Raw genomic sequence first — 24,324 nt, forward strand, 5'->3', positions numbered from 1 at the left:
AGTTTCATTTTCCTTTTGATATTCTTTTATTTTTTCAACAAAGGTTTATTTTCTACATAAAATTCTTATATTTCTTTTGTTGAATTTATAATAAGGTCCTTGATATTATTTAATACTACTATAAATATTATAATAGTTCATTTTCTAAGCAACTATTAATTGTTTGAGATAGAATTGATTTGTCTGTACAGATTTTATATCCAGGAACCGCATTATCTTATTAATGAGTTATGAATAGGTTTTTGCATATATTCTCTATATATTCATAAATATGCAAATAAAGAACATCCCCCCTTTTATATTTCATTTTCTTGTCCTAGTGCAGTAGCTAGGGCTTCCAAAACAATGCTGATGAAAAGAAGTAATAGACACTCTTGTTTTGTTCAAATTCATCATTAAACGATTTTGGGCTGTAAATGTCATGTAGCCATGTTTTATCAAGTTAAGGATGTTTTTCTGTTCTTTGCCAAGAATTGTTTAAAATCAAGGCTGTATTTCAAATTTAACTGAAAACTTTTTCTGCATTGTTGACGACTTTATGAAATCTTTCCCCTTAATCTGCTAATGTGAACTACCTTGATAAATTCTGCTAACAATAATTTGAAAAATCACTCATTAGTTCAGGAAGATTTTCTGAATTATTTTCTACAGCATCCTATGTTTATTCAGTCAATCTTCATATGGCAGTTACATTATTTCTAACTTTTTATCATTATAAAAAACACCTAAACAGAGAATCTTGTGTATATGCAAATGTTTTTCCCTCTTTTTCCTGTATTTTGGGGGTGCATCTTCAGAGTAAATTCTCAGGAATGGGATTGCTAAGGAAAAAATATATACTTATATGTTGTTAGAGAATGCTCAATTCCCCTCCAAAGGAACTGTACCATTTTTCTATTCCCACCAGTGATTAATAAGTATCTATTTCCCCTAAGACTCTCCAACAGTAGCTTTAATTTATGTTTTTATTAAAAATAAAGTTGAGTATCTTTTTATATGTTTAACGGGTATTTTTTAAATGTGTGTGTGTGTGTGTGTGTGTGTGTATGTGCACGCTCACGCGCTTGCTCATATTGTCTGTTCCTCTCATGTATTCTGCTTTGGTTATTACAATTAAAATTTTTCTTTATACATTAAGAATGTTGGGTTGGGATGTAGCTCAGTGGCAAAGTGTCTGCCTTGCATTTGCAAAATCCTGGAATCAAACCCCAGTTCTAAAAAAGACAAAAAAAGAACCCACCCCACCCCACCCCCCAAAACCCCCAAGAATGTTACCTCTTTTATGTATTACCTCTTTACTACCTGTTTTGACATTCAAAAGATGATTGCTTTACAACTTTCAAAAAGTCTTTTTGATGTTAAGATTATTTTTTGCCAAGTTGATATTAAACTTGTTGTTACTTTGGGGTGAGTCAATTTTATAAGCTGTCATTATCTAGATCTTTCAGTTGAAATGGTAGGGCTGATGCTACATTCCTTACCAACAATATTTTTGCCTGAGACTACACAGTAAGGTTTAATGTAATCATTATGCTTCAGATAATTTAATATGGAGGCAGTGATTTCAAGTCTGAATTTCTTGTTTAATTTAAGGTAGAATGTCAAACATTGTGTTCCATGATGAAGGAAGCTGACTGTAATTAAGATCATAGATTGCATAGAAAGGTGCCTATTTAAGGTGTTTCAGAATGCTCTATGATGTGCTCTCTCTGCATGGTCAACTCCTACATACTCAGTGAGTCCTAAATCTGGACAGATTTATTGAACTCCCTCAGCCCTTCTTTTTTGCCAACCTATGACATTGGTGCACATCTCTAATTATAATCATGTGCTTTTGGCTCTGTCTTGCTGACTACACAATAAGCATCCTGAAAGGTGTGGGAACTGTTCCTTTTGTAGTATGCACAAGGAATAAACAGATCTTTGTTGAAGAAATATTTTATTGAATGAATGACTGAATTTCCAGTTCTAGAGGTTATCATGCTCTAGTAAACAAATGGCTAGAGAATCTATATCAAAGAGTGAAGAAATAATAAACATAAAAGAAGATCAAATACTAGAATAATACCATACCATCTATAGCTCCCAGGTAGATGAAAAAGGGTGCATGTTTTTGCATCAAAGATAAAACCATGATAGTTGTAAATTGAGCCAATGCATTAAAAGGAAGATTTCTAAGTGAAGAATTAACATATCCAATTACATAGTGTAATATGAGAACAAGTCAACTACATTCATAAAATTCGAAGACTAACAAGGATAAGAAAGAAATCACTACACACAATCCAGTGTAAACTGTGCTATTCCAGCTAGATCATCTGCTCTCAGATCTAGAGCAAAGATCAGAAGAAATGTTCTTCCACATGGAACTGCTATGTAAATAAGAAATAGCTAACACTTGTGAGTATTTGTGTTGTGCCACATACTATCCTACTCCTCTCATCTAATCCTCACAACAATAGTTTAGTTCTATTTTTCAGAGGTGAAAAGTGAGGCATAGAAAAACAAATTATCCATAATCACACAGCAGGTTGGCTACAGAGTCCATGCTTTTAACCATCATGTCTCATTTTAACATTTTTATTTTAATTGTCCCTAAAGCCTTAAAAGGAACTGCAGGAGAACCTCCCCATCTCAAGCTTCTGCAAAGTTCCTTTTGCCATGTAAACATAACAGTCACAAGTTCCCAGGATTAGAATATAGACATTTTTGTGAGGCCACTATTTGTGCCTCATACTTTTAAATATGGAAAACTCTAAATGGCTACAGCTGTCCAAACCAAGTTTTCAATAACATCTCAGGGATGTTATTGAGCTGTCACTAAGAACTCCCAAGTAAGGGATTGATTAAAAAAGAGTAACATTTGAACTTTGTACACTGAGCAATGCACATTCACAGGAATGGACAGAGACTGAGTAGCCCAGATAGCAATATGATAGGTCTTTAACACTCATATAGCAGTGAGCAGCAGGACTGTGTTCATTTGGTTAATTCCACTTTCAGTTTTTACTGCAAGACAAAGGAAGCCATTGGTAGCTGGTGAGCCCCAAGTTGTAATGAACACAAAAAACACGTCTTTTTCTGACTTATCTGCCCCCAACCACCTCTTATGCACCAACCAGAGCAAGCATGCTCTCACTGGTGTCAAAAAGAGTTGGAAGGAATTACTGAATTCAGTGTGATTTTCTGTGAGAGGAAGATTCTATGCCTAAACCTAAAGACAACTCTGATAAAATAATGACAATGAATTGGAAGGTTTGGAACCATTTTACCACACTACTGTAATAGGGGATACCAAAAAGTCCATCTTGTTGTTTATTAACAGGTGGTACTTGGTAAAAACTCAAGTTGCTCTATTTCATTGTGCTTCATCTGTGGAAAACAATTTATGTAGGTAGCTATGGATCCCCCAAATGGCTGTTTGTTAAACATAGACAAGTTTGCTTAAGAATGTTTTAAAAACTGTGTAAAAGCATCTGACCTAGCCAAGAATGTTACAGCCACTGCCACTGTGGAGAGGAAAGGGAATTGTGAAAGTAAGGCCTCTGCCTCTGCTGGGCACCCAACAGCACTGACACAGACCGAGCAATGAAGCACCACTGTACCTGCAACAGGTACAGAAAAACAATGGGAGAACATCTGAAGCCCCTCACCCCCCCCCCGCCCATAACTTATTTGTTCCAAGAGGGTGCTGAGAAAAATGAAGGTCTAAGTATCAAGTAGGATGGCCTCACATTCAATAGTCTCTGTGTAGCCATAGAGATCATGGAGAATCAGACAATGAAAGGACCACCAACCTGAGGATGAGTCTGGAGTGACATGGATATGAAGGTCAGTGGGATCCTTAAGGCCCTGTCCTCACATGCAGAAGAGGAAGTCATTCTTTTCTTTCAACTTTTTATTTTTGCTTTTTAAAAATTTCTATTGTTTATATCTCATATCATACCATAAGGACAATTTCTAGTCCAAAATTGGAAATGGCATGACAGTCTTTGTTCCAAAATAGTACATTATTGTCTAGGTTAGAACATTAAAAGAGGAAAATTACCAAAGATTATATTTTTTTAAAACACTGATTTGAATTTGCTTTTTACATGATATTGTACAAATGTTTGTCACAGGCATTTACTTCAATAAGAGGTGAGTCAGTCTTCATTTTGCCTTGGTGCTTGGTGAATTAAATGTCATGAATAAGGAGTACAAAATTTGTTGTCCATACTTTTAGGACAGAGATGGACCTGATATCTAAAATGTAAACTAAGCATTATCATATGTGTGTGATTATATATTTATGTCTTCTTTGTTTTAGATTTATCATACTTGCAATTAAATTCAGATGTTTGATACTACCAATTCAAAGTCTGTCACACACATTTTTTAAGTGCACATTTCTTTGTAATTTTAAAATCCAATAAAAAGGATATATATAAAATAATATTTTCTATTATTTTGGGATAATTTTAACATAATTTAAGATAATGGTATTGTCAAATCATTATTTGGTCATAACATTTTGTAGATGGCACAAAACATGAAATGGGTCTTAAAAATCTAGCAAGAGAAAAATTTTGCAATTTGTACTGCACATCTGCAATTTGTACACACATACAAATTGTGTGAAAATATGAAAACACATGCACAATTTCTTTTGGTTGGTAATTGATTAGTAGTTGAGGAACTGCTCCAACCTTTCAAGATAAAAAGTAAAATGATAAGAAGTTTATTCACTTTGAAATTATATTAAAAGTTTGATAAAAATCTTAGGGGTCATTAGCATTCAAACAATATTTCTAGGTCTGTCAAAAATTATACTTTATTAAAGTTGTTTGTATATAGGTTATATGAGTATATTCTTGTTTTTATTTTCTTTATTGACTGGTACTAGAAATATGTATTTTTCTGTGTTCAGAAATATGTGATTTGGATAATGGCTGAATTCTTAAGTGTCACCATCATATCTGGAAAAAAATAATAAATACTCTCACAAAACCTAAGATGAATCAGTGGGTATATGCTTCATACACAGATGCCATTTAGCATGCAAGGAAGAGTTACTACAGGTGTTGGGTTAAAAATTTGAGTGGCCAGGGGACTTTCAAGAAAAAGCAGGCCTGGGGCTGGGGATGTGGCTCAAGCGGTAGCGCGCTCACCTGGCATGCCTGCGGCCTGGGTTCGATCCTCAGCACCACATACAAAGATGTTGTGTCCGCCAATAACTGAAAAATAAATATTAAAATTCTCTCTCTCCTCTCTCTCTCCCTCTCTCACTCTCTCTTTAAAAAAAGAAAAGAAAAAGCAGGCCAGATGTTGCTTAGAGCCTTGATGAAGAGCCTACTCAATAGACATTTCCTATGAACCAATTTCTGCAAAGCTCTGGAGAAAACCTTTTGACTTCAAGTGACAAGATTCATGGATTAAAAAACAAAACAAACTGAGCCAGACATAGTGCTGCATGCCTGTAATCCCAACAACTTGGCAAGTTAAGGCAAGAGAGGCCAGCGTGGGCAACTTAGCAAAACCCTGTTTCAAAATAAAAAAATAAATCAAAGAGCTGGGGATGTAGCTAGGTGGTAGAGCACCCCTGACTTCAATCCCCAGTACTACAAACAAACATTTAGAAACAAATTATAAAAAAGAAATCTTAAAATGTTTTCAAAACTGCTTGAGAGTAATAGAATTTTAACAAGCCTTAAAACTATTGAAAAACAGCTAGGAGAACTACCAGATAACATTGAATGGTATTTTCCTTTCCTTTCAATATAAGTACATGACTGGATGAGGGACTCTGGCTCTGACTGTTCGGCTCAGTCTGAGAATTTGAGACTTTGAGAGAAAAGATGTGCTCAGAGAGCCAGAGTCTATCTGCACACTTTGGTGGTATTTACTGTTTAACCCTAAATGTATTCTGAAATTCTGTCAAATAAGGATGCCCTAATATTCATGGAACAGCAATGAATATTTTGTTGCAGTTTTCAACTTCCTATATGCACGGGTAAGAAAAAAACTGCACTTTAGCTGAAAATGAAATACATATTTGCTTAACTCTCAAGTTCAACTCAGAATTGAATATTTATGCAGGAAAGAAACAAGTACAGGTTTGATATTAAAGAAGTAAGATTCACTCTTCATTTTGAGTTTCAAAAAACATTTTTTGTACATATCTAAGACTATATAAAAGATGAATAACCAATACAAATCTAGAATAATGTTGAGATTGCTAGGCTTATGTTTAGGTCACTCAGAAACGTTTTTTTAAATTTTGTCTAAAATTGTGACATGGCTATTTGTGCATGTGGTACTAGGAAATGAATGTAGGGCTTCACACAGGTGAGGCAAGCACCCTACCACTGAGCTACATCCCTAGTTCTTTCTATTTTGAGACAAAGTCTCTCTAAGTTGCCCCCACTGGCCTCAAACTTGCAATCCTCCTGCCTCAATTTCTCAAGTAGCTAGGATTATAAGCATATAATCCTGGCCAGCTATTTTTTTTAAATTTGTATTACTTTGGTTTATCATTTAGAAGCTTTAATTTTCAACATGATAAATAAATTTTCAGGTAATAAATAATAGGTTATAAATTTTTATCCTCTATTTAAATGAAATCTACTGAGATTATCTTAAGAAAATTAAACTACTATTTGGACTTAAGCCAGTTAGTGTTTAAAGCAGTACAAAAAAGTTACTGTCTTATGAGAATTGAAGGCTTTGAAAATGATAATAATGTCAAAGAAAGGTTTAACAATTTTTTATTCTTTTCAAGAAAGGTTGGATAAAAATCCATTTTTGATTTTAAATGGGAATAAACTACTCTTGATCATACCATATTCATATATTATACTTCATCTCATTAGCTTAAAGGTAGTAGTGTTTACCATGTGTGTTTGTCAAAACTCATAAAGATGTACACTAAAAAAGATGCCTTTTGTATATGTAAGGGACACCTTAATAAATATTTTTTAAAAAGATCACAATAAGCTAGATGCTATAGCACAAGCCTGGAATCCAGGTGACTTGGGAGGCTGAGGCAGGAGGATCCCAAGTTTAAGACTAATCTCAGCAACTAAGTGAGGCCCTCAGCAACTAAGTGAAATCCTGTCTCAAAATAAAAAATAAAAAGGGCTGAGGATGTGGCTCACTGGTAAAGTACCCCTGTGTTAAATCCTCAGTACCAAAAAAAAAAAAAAGTACAACAAACTTACAATTATATAAATTACATAAAATAAAGGTAATAAAAATGTTATAATTCTTAGAAGCATCCTGCCATGATAATGTAGACACAACAGCCTTATCACGAATGAAATCTTGGATGTCCACAGTATAACAATTTTTTTTCCCATTCTACAATTAAGTTAAAGGTCAAATTGTCCTTCAATGATATTTTCAATTTTATAATGACACAGGCCCTGGAAAATATGATCAAAAATCAAATATAGCCAATTGAACTATATGTACTCTTTCTTACTCTTTCTTACTTTGAGGAAAATAATTCAGGGAATAGAAAGGTTTAGTGAGCTTTCTGTATCTCTGAAATAAAATACCAAAATGCTATATCAGAATAAAAAAATCTAATTACTTTGGGCTTAATCTTTCATAGCAAATAGACTTAATTTACAGAGTTTCTTTTCAACTCAGCAACCTGAACCCCATAAAGACCTGTCCATTTCATGACTTACATCATCTGCTTTAAGGATCTTGTTTGCTACAGAAGTATAACTAGTGAACAAATAACCAAACCCAGAAATTTATAGAACTGGAATCTATTTCAATTACAGCATGTGATTTGAAAAGGAAATAAAAAATGCAGAAAAATTTTAGCAAATTTATTTACCTCATCATCTCAGCAATCTTGAAATTTCCTACAAATATAACAAGTAAAATATAGCTCTTTCTTCATAAGGACAAGCAGATTGGAAATAATTACCTTGTACCAAAGAAACACTAATAACATTTTATAGTGATTGTAATTTTTCTAATAATCCTATGGTGTAAGACTGTTAGCATCATTTATAGGTGATAATGAAAATACAGTAGCCACCAGTACCCCAGCAAATGAAAAGTATAATGCCAAATGATTTGTATGTGGTGCCTAATTTTCATTGTAACCCTATGAATTAGACATTGTCAACATCTCCTTTTATAAAGAATTAAGTACAGTCACTTAACTACTGATTGGCAGATGTTAGACTCAAAAGCGCAGGTATGTTATTGGTCTAAGCCTATACTGTTTATATTTCAAACGTCTTCTACCAAAGAGTATTTAAATTACTGGAATATGACTTTAATTATGAAGTTTTATGGATGATATGTATATTATATTTAATTATACCATAAAGCATAGAGTCTTTTAAAAAAATGCATCACAATAGTACAGCGCTATTTCTACACTTCCAAAAATGAACTAATTCATCAGAAGTAAAAACTGTGCACTGTATAAGAACAGAAGAAAGTATAGAAGTAGAAGAGGCAAATAATTTACTCAGGGTGCTTGACTAGGGTATTTTACAACCTTGTCAAGATCTTCCAAAAATAAAAAGGACTTGCTATGTATTCTTTATTTCCCTGTTAAGGGCAACTGTTTAGTATCTATTCCTCCAGGTCCAGGTTTCACAATCATATATGATTATTTAAAGAACAGCTAGATATATAAAGAAAAGAATTAACATAGCAAACAGTTACTCTAGAAAGCCTACTTACAATGTTGGTCTATGGCTAGCATCTGGGAACCTGGATTTCAGCAGCATTCCCATCATGCCCTGTTAAGAAGATCACTGTGCCTAAACCGTCCATGCAAACAATATGGTTTGTGCTGAACACTTGCTTTCTTCCTGGAGTCTGTAGTTTTGGTTCACGCTAACCCCAATAAGTGTCTTGTGAACTGAATCTCTACAGTGCTTCCCCAATAGACAATATTTTTTCATTTCACAGGTGTGAAAGAATGTTGAGAGAATCAAGTACATATTTGACTCTGCTGGGAGAGGACTCTTAGAAGTTTGGTTTCCTCTGGAATTTGCCTGTGTGCCTTTACCCTTTGCTAATTTTGTTCTTATGTTTTCTTGTTGTAATGACTCAGAATACAACTGTGAGTACAGCTATATGCTGAGTCCTGTGGGTCTTCCTAGCCAATCACTAAACATGGGATGTTTTGAGGATCCCTGACACAAATAGTAAGATACTTTCACAATAAACCGATAGTTACCACTAACAGAATGGCCATGATAATTTGCTTAAGATTGGCAAACCTGGAGATGTTTTACCCGCCACTAACAAGTACAAAAGTAAGTTCCAAACACCTGACCTTGAATTATATAATGTACATTTTTTTGTACCCACCAGGCACTCTAGCAGGAAAAGAATTAGGAGACCCTGCTCCAGCACCACCTTCTTCTTCATCTTCTTCAAATTCCAAATGCTCTTCCTCACCAGGGGCTAAAATTCTCCTATATAAAAAAGGACAGAAAAAATAGTGAGCTACTCCACTTAATACACCAGCTAACTAACTAGCCACTAACTTCCCAGATAAGATGCTGATTATTAGGTTGATGTTGATATAAATGTCAATGTCAATCATCTCATTGCTATCAATGGTAACAGTCATATCACCAATACCAAATTTGATAGGGAAAAAAATACAGAAATATTTGAAAAACAGGCATAAAATAGATAATAAAATCAGAAGACAAAATATGGATGCTTATTTATTTACCTTAATGGGCTAGGCTGAACATCAAATGGAAATTCTTTATTATATGTGAGAATATTTTTTAGGACTAGAATAAAGACATAGACAAACATTAGTCTTATATCTTAGTCTTACATGTTATGTAAGTCATATATTAGTTAGTCTTATATGTTATATCTTAAATTGATACTTTTAATCATATTTTATAGTCTATTAAGCCACACATTAATATATGTATTTTAAATTCCGAGCTTCACTATCATTTTAAGACTCTGCAATTGACTACTACTGAGTGTCTTAGCAAAATAAAAATGTCCATAGTGGACTGCAGGTACCAGTATTTTCAGAGTACTGTAAGATCTCCAAGGAAAGTCTCAGAGCCCTCATAGAAAATGAACCATAAAATAGTTCTCCAATGTACAAGGTCCTAGGTGATATGGGGTACCAGTGAAAGAGAATACCTCTTCTCCTGAAGTATTTTAATTAAAAGATTGATACTGAAGATGACTAATTAAAGAGAAATAGATAATCACATCTTATTCTTTATCCTAAATAGATTTCCCTCAATACTTATCACACTGGTAAGGTTTGTAGCAGCAAGGTTATAATTCTAATATTCCTTTTATGATGAAATTTATTGTATATGTGTGCACACATATATACATGCATATATATATATATATGTGTGTGTTTGTGTGTGTATATATATATATATTTACACGTGTGTACACACACATACACACACACACACACACACACACACACAGAGCAGACTTTCTCCGCAGGGAAGTCATCAAACAACATAATGCTATCACCTCTTGTGTCCTGGTTGATTACTTTCTGGCATGTAAGCCTACAGACAGATGTTCTACAATTCTATCTGTATCTGGAAAAGTATTTTATGAAATTTATTGTTTCATTTCCCAATTTATGGGTTCCTAGTGACTACCTGCAATTATTTCAAGGTAAATATTTAGCATTATTAATTGGGCAACCCATGGTTTTTACTCTAATTACTCAGACTTTAATTTTGGAGTCTTGCAGATTTCAGTTAAAAGGAGTATGGCATATTGGGTTCCTAAATAAGGAAATTCAAAAAGAACAGGTTATAATTACATAACTTATTCCAATAGGAGTCAATCATCCAGTGAGAAAGAAGTTGGAAACTTGTACCTAGATTCTCATTACTCACTCTTATTCTCTCTCCCTTTAGCTCTTCTTCATCCTTTATCTCTTTCTTCTTCTCAACAAATGCATACCGAGTACTCACAATGTTCCAATCACTGTTTTAGGTGCTAAAGATACACAGTAATCAAGAACTCATATTTGGACCTTAGACCTTACTAAGGAAAAGTAGACAATAAATATGCCAACAAATAAACAAGATAATGTAAGATGTGATTAGTGGTATGAAGGATACAAACAGGATGCTGTGTAAAAGCAGAGAGAACTTGGTAGAGTAGCTAAGGTACACAGGGTGCCTTTCAAAACTAAACTGTAAGAAGACATTTGAGCCAAGACCTGAGATGAGAGGAATCATCCATAAGTGGCTCTAGCATAAGGCTTCCCAGGTATTAAAGAACAGGCTGGAGCAACAACAAAGGTTCCAAGTAGGAAACAGTTTGCCTTATTCAAGGCACAGAAAGGACTGTGGGAACTTAGGGGAAGCAGCAGGAGATCAAAGTAGAAGGTTTAAATCAAAACCTAGCCCTACAATTACAACAATAACTTGAACATTTACATAAATACCCTAATCTCCCCAGTTCTAAAATGAGAATGCTACTTCCTTTACAGGCTATTGAGAGAATTACAGCCTAAATAAATGTATACAAAATGGCAAGGGAAAATCTAAAATGGACATTCACTCTCTCCATGACCTTTTTGATCTAGTTGACTAGAATCCTAATATTTCTTATCTCACTAAGAAGTACTGTTTATTTTTTAATACAAGAACATCTTTTCTATACTTCTGCATGATCATTGTTACTAAACTATTAAATCAACTCAATATTAATAAGTAATATTAATAAATATTGATCACTTACACAACAATGGAATAGATACCAAGAATGGGGAGCAGGTAACAAAAAGATCATGTCTCACTCATATCAGAAACAAACACACAGAAATGATCATATTGTAATAAGAGTTTAATAAAATGAGCAAAAAAATCAACCATTAAAAATGTATATAACAATAATTTTTAAAAGCTGATCCTGTTATGGTGGCATGTGTCTGTAATCCCAGGTACCAAAAGCCTGAGTCAGGAGGACTAGAAGTTCATCTGCCTAAGCAACGTAGGGAGACCCTGTCTCAAAATAAAAATAAAACAATAAAAGGGCTGGGGTTGTAGTTCAGTGGTAGAGTGCTTGCCTTGCACATGTGACAATGGGTTCAATCTTTAGCACTACATGAAATGAATAAATAAAATAAAGGTATTGTGTCCATCTACAACTAAAAATGTTTTAAAAAATAAAAATAAAAAGGACTGGAAATATAGCTCAGTGGTAGAGCACCCCTGGGTTCAATCCCCAGTACGTCAAAAACAAACAAACAAAAAAGTTGAAAAATATCTTGGTTATTAAGAATATCTTGGCTGAGTGTGGTAGTGCACACCTGTAATCCCAGAGGCTTAGGAGGATTAATAATTCAAAGCCAGCCTCAGCAAAAGTGAGGCATAAGCAACTCAGTGAGACCCTGTCTCTAAATAAAATACAAAATAGGGATGGGGATATGGCTCAGTGGTTATCTTGCATTTGTATTGTAACAGAATAATTAAATAGTATTTTCATTTCTTTGGTATCAAAGCTCTGAAGAGGACGTATTTGCTTTAGAATAATAGCTTTGTTATATTATTTTTACAAGTTAAAGTACTATGAAACATTTAATTTATGTGAATAGCTTTAGAACAAATTTAAATAGCTTTAAAACAAATTCTGTTTTACTTTCTATAACTGTATTATAGGTTTACATTTTCAACAACTATGGAATAACAGATTCTATTGTTCTTTTAAAATAGCTTAAACTTTACATAGAGTTTTCTTTCTACCAATACTAGCAATGATGTCTTAGGAGGATCTCAAGAGGAGCTTGAATTTTACAAAAGACATTATCATAAATATGAAGCATGTCATGGGTTGGAGATTCATTGGCTGATTTGGTAGGACTTACACACTTTGGATCACTACATGGCAGACATCTGATGCTACTCCACCATGGAAAATTCAGCACTCCTAGCCTTTCTCTTGGAGCACAGACCTACCAACCTCCTGAAGCTAACCCTCAAAAGATGACACACAGGCAAATATCAAAATGCATTTTGCTTTTGGTGACTGACGTGTTTCATTTTTGTGGTAGGAAAATGGGCAGCTGCCTCAATTTTGAAAGGTTATTTTTTAAATTATAGGAAAAGATTCCTTCAAAACATTCAAATCTATTTAACTCAACACAATCTTACCAAGTTCATACTACACTTAAAGCATTCAATAGGCTCTGGGGTGGGGGAAGAGTCCATTCATAATCTCTTTGAGGACTAAAACAAATACAAGTGAAAATAACACATGTGAGAATCTGACAATGGATAGTTAAAATGATTCTATACAGGAGAGGAGGCAGAGTTTAATTATGCCTCTATAGAGACAGCAGAGAAAGCTTTCAGGGAGAGGTGGGATTTCTGTGAAGCCTTGAAGGGTGGCTTAACAGAAGGGAATTTTGCAGGGTGGTGGTGGGGAGATATGCTTGAGTAAGCAGCAGTACATTACTGCAATTAACATAAGAAAAAAATGGCTCAGACTTTCACAATCATAGTTTTAGTATTTTCAGACAGAATTTAAAAGATTTCAAATGTTCAAGTAAAGAATACATCAGCCTAATAAACTAGCCAAGAGCTAGTGATGTAGCTCAGTGGTAGAGCATTTGCCTTATATGGGAAATGCCCTGGGTTCGATCCCCAGCACCACACACACACACGCATTAAATTTTAAAAAAACTTTTTTAAAAAGAAAGGAAACCAGTTAAGTTCAACATATTAAAAGTTAGAATTCACTATTTTCCTTAGAAGAGGCTTAACGTTTTAAAAAGAAAGCTTGAATAAGTATACTTAATCTGAAATATTACTAAATACCAATTTGTAGAAAATATTTAATTCCAACTCAATAATTAACTCACAACAAGTGCCCTGCTTGGACAAATTCCAAATTACAGAGTCTACCCTACTGAAATACAGAATACTCACTTATGTTTCTTTGAGAAGCAACAGCAAATTAAAATCATCTAAAAAGATAACTATCAAGAAGGGAAAAGTACAAATGAAAAACATTATATAAAGTATAATAAAGTGAATCTCCAAAATACTCTTTCCATTTCTATTCCAAATCTTTTTTAAAAAGCCAAAAAAGTAATAGATTTTAACCTGATCTTCAACTAATACATGGGTCAATAATTTCTTAGGAATTTGAACTGGAGAGCTGTACTTAGGAATGATGTAGTACAGCACCACTACAGGTATTACTAACAGCATAGTGAAAGAACCAATCCAGGTGACGCTAAAACTCATTGCTGGGATTTACAAGCTAGTGTCGGTGTTGTCCTTAGCAGAATGTTACTGAGAGGATTCGAGTGCTCAGCATATAGATGCTATTCTAAAAAAAAAAAAAAAAAAAAGGGCAATTAATGAAAGATCTTGTGAGGCAATAGAAGTACTTGAGCATGCTCAGAGGAAGAGAAGAGATAATAAATATATGAAATAAACATCCACAGTCTTTACGGCCACTCTGTGTATCTATAAGATTCTTAAATTTTGTTTGGAAACAAACAACTAATAGGAAATAGTGACTGAATAAGAAGCCAAAATCCTAATAATTTTTATCATAAAAAACTGAGGGCTGGTGACATAGTTTATGGTAAAGCACTTGTCTAACATGCCCAAAGCCCTTGGTTCAATCCCCTGCATCATCTCTCTCTCTCTCTCTCTCATACACACACACACACACACACACACACACACACAAACATAATTTTCAGTAGAACCACCGTATAAACAACTGTTGCAATCTTTTATTTAAAGCCATCAATGTATTTTTCTCAAAATAATCTTATATGTAGCCAGTCATAAAAGATCATATATCATATGAGTCCATTTAAATAAAATGTCTACAATAGGACAATTTATAGACAGAAATCAAACTAATGGTTTCCTAGGGCTGGGAATTGGAAGGGATTTTAGGGGGATGGCAAGAAGTGAATGACTGCTCATGGGAATAGGGTTTCTTCTTGTGGTGATGAAAATGTCCTAAAATTGATTGTGGTGATGTCTGCATAACTCTTCCAATTTACTAAAAAAATTGAATGATATGTTAAATTGGTGAATTGTGCTTTATATAAATTATATCTCAATCTTATACAAAGTATTTATTAATGCTTTTGAGAAATAAAGTTTTAGGTACAAAAAACTCCCAAAATTTGTGAGAAATATTACATTGATTAGTATCCTTATATACATTGGATATAGGCATAAGAACTATTTCTGAATATAAGTTGTGTCTCTTATAACATCTCCAACTCTTATGATCTAGGGCTGGAGATGTAGCTCAGTGGTAAAACGCTTGCCTAGCATTTGTGAGGTCATGGGTTTGATCCCCAGAACCACAAAGAAAACAAAACTTTATGATCTGGATTACATAAAGAAACCAAAACTATTAAAATGACAGAATTCTTGCCATATTCAGAAGGATGGTGTTCTGAAGAAATGAAATATGATCATCTAAAACTGTGGAAAAGCCACCAGAATCACAACAAATCCACTATGCATTCCTTTGTTGTTGTCTGTTGTTGTTGTTAACTTCTCTTTTCCAACCCAAACAACAGAAAATCAGATCCCCTTCAGTATACTCTGAGAATCCTTTTCTACCCTGGATCTGCAATACAATCACATTTCAGCTATCTCAATAATATATGTCTTTGTTAGAATTGCTATAATGAATTAGATATTGGCAGTTTGTGGAATTTATTGGAACATTCTATTTAGTTCTTTTTTGGCAGGGGGTACTGGGATTAAACTCAGGGGCACTTGACCACTGAGCCACATCCCCAGCCCTATTTGGTATTTTATTTAGAGACAGGGTCTCACTAAGTTGCTTAGTGCCTTGCTTTGCTAGGGTTGGCTTTGAATTTGATATCCTTCTGCCTCAGCCTCCCGAGCGGCTGTGATTACAGGCATGCGCCACTGTGCAAGGCTCTCTTTAGTTCTTAAATTAATTTTTTACCTCTTACTCAAAGCATGTTTACATTAAAAGGATTGCACTAGTGTGAACTGAGATACACTGACAAATGTTCTGAGATTTAGGCCCTGCTCAGTTACTGGAGATTGAAGTGAAACAGGACAAACAAATCATTTCATTTCTTTCCTCAATAGAGAATGTGATCACAAGTCTGAGACTCCTTTCTGTTTGAAAATGCTTTGATTTTATGATTCCCTACTTAAAATTTTATCTTACTTAGTTAGATAAATAAAATCTACTATTCCATAGTCACATAAATGCACTGAGATGTGCAATCTTATCTCAATAAAAAAAGAGTACAGGAGCTGGGTTATAGTTCAGTTGGTAGAGCATTTGCCTTGCATGTGTGAGGTACTGGATTCGATCCTCAACACCACATAAAAACAAATAAATAAAATAAAGGTATTGTATCTGTCTACAACTTAAAAAGTTTTTAAAAAAGGCTACATTAACTTACATTCATTCAGTTATTCACACTGTGCCTTTGCCCATACTGCAGACAGTTTTAAGAGAGCAATCATTTGAAACAGCAGAAAGGCTTTATTTGGGAATATCCTAACCAACAAGATAACTGAAGGAATTGTTTACTTTTTAAAATTTTGAAGAAGGGAAAAAAATGGAGACAACAAAAAAAACACTTTGTAATGCTTTCCCAACATTCAGACTGTAGTTTTCAATAACATGTAATGTGAATGGGCATTAATGACTGTAACCTTATATTCTCTACTGGACTCTACTGAAAATGTTTATCAAAATAATTATAATCTTATTAAAGCCATTAAGACAAATTAAAGGTTAATTTGGATATTTAGATGAAGTACAACATATATATTCTATAATAAAGATTAAATCCAAATGGTAATTAAAAATACAAATATTGTAGGAATTTTAAAAGCACCAAAAAATAAGAGAAATAAATCCAATCACTTTCTGTGCTAAACAATCTTAATATTCACAACAGATAAAACTCTCTTCCTATAGGAATATCACTAAAAAATATAAAACAAAACTTACTTGGTTCTAGCTTCTTGAGGTCCTCCAGTTTAAATTCTTCCTGGGACTGTGTGGACTAAATTTAAAATATGCATATTATATCTTTTCATTACAAAGATTTCACTGCACCCTATGTCTTTTAAATGGCAAGAATAAAATATTTAAAATAAATATATTTCTTGTTTTAAAGGTAGAAAATGAAAAGTTCCAAACTGATTTTTGGAATATTCAAGCTAATAGAAACAGAAAAAATTAGAATCATATCTTTTATTTCTACCGTTTACAAAGTATGAACTAAGTCATTTAAGTGTGAGTTCAGCTGATCAATTCCAATTGTTATAAAACCCTTCTGAGATAATATTACTTTGGGCATGAATGTCTAATATCTTTTCAGAACAATTTAGAATAATTCATTTAAAAAAATCCATTTACCTGTAAAGCTGCGCTTTGCAATTCCAAGCATGTTGCAATTTTGCCTATGGTTTTCTGTAGGAAAAAAAATGCTATAAATCCCAAGATAATTTTAACTGTCAGTTACTAAAATCAAGAATTTTTATTTATAAGAGATCTATAGGGACTGGGATTTTAGCTCAGTGGTTGAACACTTGCTTCACATGTGTGAGGCACTGGGCTCCATCCTTAGTACCACATAAAAAAAAATAAATGAAACAAAGATATAGTGTCCATCTACAATTTAAAAAATTTACAAAAGAGATCTATACTTCTTTAAATAAATTATTATTCCTTTTCTAGCACCTTGCAGATTTTAGAGAAGAGAATCAGAAGACAAAGGGCTGAGAAGTGGGAGAGAGATGAGTATATATTCTCTTCTAAACTAATATGCCACAACCAATTCTAAATCAAGTTTGGTTTGGTGATAGGTCTAGATATGATTTAAAGGGCAACAAAGATAGCCATTATGAAAAGCAGTGTGGAGGTTCCTCAAAAGATTAAAAATTGAACTGTGATATGATCCAACAATTCCACTCCAGGATATATGGCCAAAGGAAAGGAAATCAGTAAGCTGCAGAGACACCTGCACTCCCATATTCATAGCAGCACTATTCTTATTAGCCAAGAAATGGAAACCTAAGAGTCCATCAACTGATAAGTGGATAAAAAAAAGTGTTATATATACACAATGGAATACTATTCAGTCATAAAAATAAAGAAATCCTATCCTTTGCAACAACACGATGGAACAAGATCATTATATTAATGAAGTAAGCCAGGCACAGAGACAAGACCCACAAAATCTTATTCATGTGGAATACAAAAAAGCTGATTTCATAGAAGTTAAAAGTATAATGGTAGTTACCAGTGGTTGGAGACAGTAGGGGTGAGTGGGGGGATAAATAAATGCATCCTACATTTCAAAAGAAAAAAGAAAAAAATTTGTAAGTTTTTAAACATAAGAAATGATACGTAAGTAGAAAATGTTAACTGGATTTAAATATAACACAATATATACATGTATCAAAACATGTTACCCCATTTATATGTACTATCTTTGTTATCTGTAAGTTAAAATATTGACTATTTATTTTTAAAAATAGCTTTTTTTAGCTGTAGATGGACATAATACCTTTATTTTATTAATTTGTTTTTATGTGGTGCTGAGGATTGAACCCAGTGCCTCACACATGCTGGGCAAGCAAGCACTCTACCACTGAGCTACAACTCTAGCCACAAAATACTAACTTTAAAAAAGAAAGCAGAAAATTAAAAAGGGGGAGGGCAATGAAAAGAGAGTTTTGACATCTTCCCTTCCAACCATCTTCTCATAAAGCCTGAAATTTACTAAAAGATATCTGAAAGATAGCACAATGGTCTAATTTAATTCTGATTTAAGCTCAATTCTGACTTGTATAAAAACGTAGGCAATATTAACAAAATTAGTATTTGTGATGAATGGTGCAAATTTTACAGTCAATCTGTTTTATAAAATAAGCTATAAAACACATGTGATAGGGCACAGTCCTTGCTTTTAATATGCTCATGTTCTATTATGTGTGATAAAACATATATCAAATCACTATATTAAAAAGAGAGACATTCAATCTATAAGCTTCAGCAAAATAAGTTCCTTTTATGTCCTAAAGGAAAAGAACATGATCTATATTAGGAATCCAGTCCCAAAGACTAGGGAGGATTTCCAAATCAAAGAGTTTGGAAAATTGTCAAGGTTCAATTACTTAAAATCCCGAACTGAAAGCAGAGGGATGGGTGTGAAAAGTAAAGTGAAGTAGGGCATAGTCATTCTGAAATGGACCTTTCACAAACTCCTTGCTGAGGAATCTAGGATTTCTTTAACAATAAGTTACATAGAAGTGTGTTTTTATTGTTCTTTTTTTTTAACTGACATGCCCTTAAGAACACTGTTGTGAGCTGGGCATAGTTACGTGTACCACCTACTGGGAAGGCTAAGGCAGGAGCCTAAGAGTTTAAGGCCGGTGTGGGCAACACAGTGATACTTTCTAAAAAACAAACAAAAAACCCCTTGACTGTTGTGATACAGGTATGCAATGCATACATAATTTAAAGGAAAGGGGAAAACTGAAGGAAAAATCATTTAAGTTATTTCAAACTGTCTAAACAATATTCAGAATAAGAATATGAATAGCTAAGGTGGACATGAAAAGAGGAGATTCATGAGAATCATAAAAGAAATTATCAGGGCAGGCAGCTGAACAATGCCACTGAGACTTCTAGGTCCTTCCAAAAAAGATATTTCTGAAATGTGTTTAGGAATAAGTCTAGATGATAAAAGCAAAGAACTGTGTAACATTTACAATGTAAACATTTACAATGCTTACAAAATGACATATTTTGGAAAAAAACTGACATGTTTTTCTGAATGTATTTTCTGTATGACTTACAAAAAGTTTAGTAAATTGGGGATTTGGTGATTTTGTGTTTGGTTAATGTTCTTTGAAAGGTAAAAGAGGAGTAAAGGGAAGTAACAGTATTGTCCTGGCCTCTGGTGCTTAGGCTAGTGGACATTCTTCAATTACTGAATCTTCAACAAACAGCTAGGATAGCAACTCACAGAAAAACCTATTATTGAGCAAGATATGCCTCTCAGACACACAAGTAATAATATTTAATTATCTCCATAATCTTTTTAAAATTTCAATATAAAATCTTAGAAAATATGCAATTTTAATCTGAATAGAGATTACATTTGAAAATTATGTTTATACATAGTTTGCAAAATACTCAAGTTTATTCATCCTCTTAAATAGCTATGTATAGAAACCAGCAGTAAGCAATCTTTTCTACATAAAGTCTAATATCCCCAATCATTATTGTTCAAATATACCACTCAACTCCAGCAAAACTAGTAAATAATTAAGTATAAATATAATAATCAAATAATTTATTAATAACAAATACTATTAATTATTAACCACTTATTAATAACTAATGAGCACTTATAGGCTCTCCTAAATGATTAATAAACATTAATTTAATAAATCCTCCCCAACTCTGAATTAGCTGTGGTCATTTTACAGGTGTGAAAACTGAAGTACAGGCAGGTTAAGTAATTTGTCCCAGTCATCAATGCCTTCTATACAACACACAAGATAAAACCACACACTTCCATCAATTCCATTTAGCTATGACTTACTATATTCTTTCAAAACTGATTTATAAAAGAATTTTGCTTGTATTGAGATGTATCAATGAGCTAATCTTCAAAATAGTAGTTAGCTTTTTTTCCTTCTTGACTTTAAAATCCATTTTATTTCACACTTCAAACATTTAAGATAAAAATGTTGTAGCTGAACAATAAGAGACCACTAACAAACTATTATCACTTAAACATTTCTTTAAGTTAAGCAAAGGCAATAGCTTTTTATATATAAATGTACTGAACTATGGCAAAATACCAACCGGCCTTATTCATAACTATTTTAAGGGACCACACCCAGCTTCAGTATTAAAAAAGAAGTGAAACACTATTATTTCAGCTGTGGCAATAACTTTTAAAACATGTAGAATTTATTGATGTCAAAAATCAAGGCTTGCTACTGAAACAGTGTCACCTTCCTTAAAATGAACAGTTCAGAAAAGTAATAAAGAAGCACAAGTTCACATATGCCAGAGTATAAGTATTGACTACTTTAATTAATGTACATTAAACCAAGCACTGAAGTGATGTTTGATTTTTAGAAAGACTTAAATCACTAGCATTTTATTCAAATTAATTGCTCATACCTAATATGATAAGAAACAGAGAACAGTATCATTTTTAGAGTATTAGCTACTTTAGTTTGTCATTGCTAAGAAAATTGAGAGCTCTAAAGATCAGTTAAAGGTAAACATGGAATAAAAATGGACAATTAATGAGCTAAATTAATTTTGCTAAAATGTATTCAATTTATGTAATGAATAAAATGAGTTTAAAAATAAACATAATTCAGTACAGTCTTACTTAATCCAGACTTATCTTTTAAATATTTAAAAGCAGCCACTCATCTTCCATCTAGCTGTTGGGGGAGAGAAAACACTGGGGTAGAGAGAAAGTGGAAGTAGAAAGGTGGAATCGATAAAACATAAAACAAGTATATATTTCTGGGATTCTCATTACCACCAAGTTTGATTCAAAATAGGAAAAAACTTTCTAAGTGTCATGAGATAGGATGTTCTATTTTGTCCAGAAACTTACATGAGAAAATCTACAACACCAAAGTAGGGAATTCCATGGAATGAAAGCTTTTGGCAGCTTTTTGTTGGCCACTAAACCCACTTGTTATAACGACAAAACTATTGAAAACTGAAATGAAACTAAGTGAACTAATCGTGAGAGAGGATCAAGTAAGAATCATAAACTCTTGTTTTAACTAGAAATCTTTGAGAATATTAAAAATAGGAAATAAATGTGAAGTTTTTATTCTATCACCAATTAATATGGCTTAGACAGATTAGTAGTTCTGCTTTAGAATTCTTTAGATATAAAATAAATATTGGAAAAATATGTTATTCTCTTAAAAATTAGGATTTATTTTAATAAATATAAAGTAAATATCAATAATAGACCCAATAAAACATTTATTCATCAAATATATTTGAGAGCTCACTGTGAATTAGACAGCAAAAAGTTTCATAAAGAAAGCACTTTAGTAATAAGATTGGTTTTTAAAAACCAAAAACATTTTTCAAAGTTCCACTAACTACTGAATGGTTGGCATAATTATATAACTTGTCACTGCTATCAATACATGAAATAGTATAAGCATAAGAAATATAACTCAAAATACAACAACATTTTTGCAAAGAATAAGGTTAAAAGCATTTTCTATTTTCCTTTTTGGAGAAAAATATTATTCAGTTTTCTCTCCAGCTTATGTATAGGCATAGTATTTAATGCAGATATAACAGTATGTGTCAAAATTTCCTGTATTATGTTCTTTAGAACACTAGATCCAATGATTTTGAAAAAAATTAAATGAGATTTGAGTTCTAAGCCATGTGACTTTGAAGAAATCCTACACCTATAATCCAGAAAAACCATGCCATATTTTCTGGGCTTCTAAGGAGAAGACCAGCAATACTTGAGTTCTTGGTAACTGTCTTCCAAAGCTGTAAGATACTTCTCCCATGAGAGGTCAAAAGTAAAGAAAGGGTTTCCACTAATCCATACAGCATCTATAAGTGAATTAGAAAAAATGTACCTCTTCCTCTGAGTAAATGAAGCTCCATTCCAAGGCACATAGCATGATGAGTGGAGCACAGCTGGATTTCAAGACTACACAGCCCTAAGCCTGGAACCTTCATAGCAACTTCACAACTGCCAGAGGGCAGAGTCATTGGTGCCAACAAGACACAAAGTAATCGTGGCAGTGCTGCCAGGAAGATCTGAAAGTCTTTTTTGTATATTCCTCTGATATCCCCTGCATGCTGTGAATCAGAACTGACTTGAGAGAAGCAAGATAAAACTGTTCTAGATGAAAATATAACCTCAGGATGAGTCATAGGAGGCCCCTAGTTGGGTTGCTTGGCAAGCTCTATTGGAAAGGCTGAGAGTTGCCTAGGGAAAAGCAATCAGGTGTCCAACAGTCACTAAACATAATAAAGAGAATCAGATGCTATTTTAAAAGAACAACTGCCCAGAAAACTCTAAGGATCTATGCATATGTATCTATAAGTCATTTTATGTAACTTAAATTTTGACTAAACTAACTTCATCTACAAAATGTACGTCAAACATAATCATTTCTTACCATCTTTACTAACATTTCTCTATTCTAGGCCATCATCACCTTTTGGCAGAACTATTATAATAGCTTCCTGATTGGTCTTCCTCCTTCCTTCTTGCCACCTTAGAATCAAGTCCCCATTTATCTAGATTAATAAAAAACTCATCATTCCCTGCTATAAAACCCCCTTGTGAAGGATTTTTCAATAGGCTTTTCAATAGCAGAAGGAATCACAGTTGCATTTCAAGTGTTTATGCCAACACTTGTCCAAGTTGGGTTAATGCCCCAAGGGGTAAACTCTGACCAACAAGAAACAAGCAATGGGACTCTTCTAAGAGGTGGTAGTTTCACATAGTAGAAGATGTACCATGTGACAAGACAACCAGCTCAGTTTTCTTGCAAGGTTAGGGCCTACTTGGTAGCATCTTTCCTCCTTTCTTGCCTTATTTATTGTTTTCTTTCATTCTTGCTGCTCTGGGTTTGTACCACTCAATAAAACCTTACCTCCAGTTGCTTTCTGAGGACACAGGGCCCAAGCCCTACAAATCAGCTAAAATGACCTTTTCTGCAATCCTATCACACACAAAACTGCTTTACCACACTTCAGATTCTGAAGTCAGACAGATAATAGTTGCACATTCTTAGACAAAGGTATTTCACGTCTCTTAGCCTTATTTTATTTATATATAAAATATGAAGTATAATAAAGTTTACTGAAATTAATCAATGTAATATAAATGATGCCAGGTACATTATTTATATTAGTATTTCCAGTGCTTAATATGTCATCTACTACACTGTAGGTATGCCTAATGCCTATAATGTTTGCAATAGTACATTTTCTCTGTATTTAAAAAATTCCAACCAAGTAGCAAAGATTGAAAGACCTGTAAGGTCTCAATACAAATAGCCAGTAATCTGTAAAAACACATTAAATCTATACATGAATGCTCTCTGAAAAATGGCCCTTTACTGCAAATAATTCACTTTACCTGGGTTTTTGCCTCTCCAACTTATCAGGAAAAACAATTAAGTCAAAAGTACAGATGTCGCCAGCTTTAGGCACAATATATTCCTGAGAGGATGCACACAAATCAAATTTCTGTAAATCAAACCATATTTCACAAGCACTAGGGGAAAAACACCCTTTAAAATGACTTCAACAAATAAT

At 33.4% G+C, this 24,324-nt stretch overlaps 1 protein-coding gene across 1 annotated transcript in view; it reads right to left on the reverse strand.

The window, feature by feature from the left end:
• LOC144373540 (axin interactor, dorsalization-associated protein-like) overlaps nucleotides 1–24,324 on the reverse strand; it is a 103,427-nt gene that overhangs the window by 74,336 nt on the left and 4,767 nt on the right. Inside the window, exons 4-9 of the mRNA XM_078036583.1 lie at nucleotides 18,269–18,316; nucleotides 17,383–17,436; nucleotides 16,972–17,026; nucleotides 9,704–9,767; nucleotides 9,331–9,437; nucleotides 5,151–5,216 (exon numbers count right to left, since the gene is read on the reverse strand). Of these exons, the coding sequence (XP_077892709.1) occupies nucleotides 5,151–5,216; nucleotides 9,331–9,437; nucleotides 9,704–9,767; nucleotides 16,972–17,026; nucleotides 17,383–17,436; nucleotides 18,269–18,316 (394 nt within the window). The remainder of the gene's footprint in view (nucleotides 1–5,150; nucleotides 5,217–9,330; nucleotides 9,438–9,703; nucleotides 9,768–16,971; nucleotides 17,027–17,382; nucleotides 17,437–18,268; nucleotides 18,317–24,324) is intronic.

This window comes from Ictidomys tridecemlineatus, unplaced genomic scaffold (genome assembly GCF_052094955.1).
Source record: "Ictidomys tridecemlineatus isolate mIctTri1 unplaced genomic scaffold, mIctTri1.hap1 Scaffold_42, whole genome shotgun sequence".
Taxonomy (NCBI): Eukaryota; Metazoa; Chordata; class Mammalia; order Rodentia; family Sciuridae; genus Ictidomys; species Ictidomys tridecemlineatus.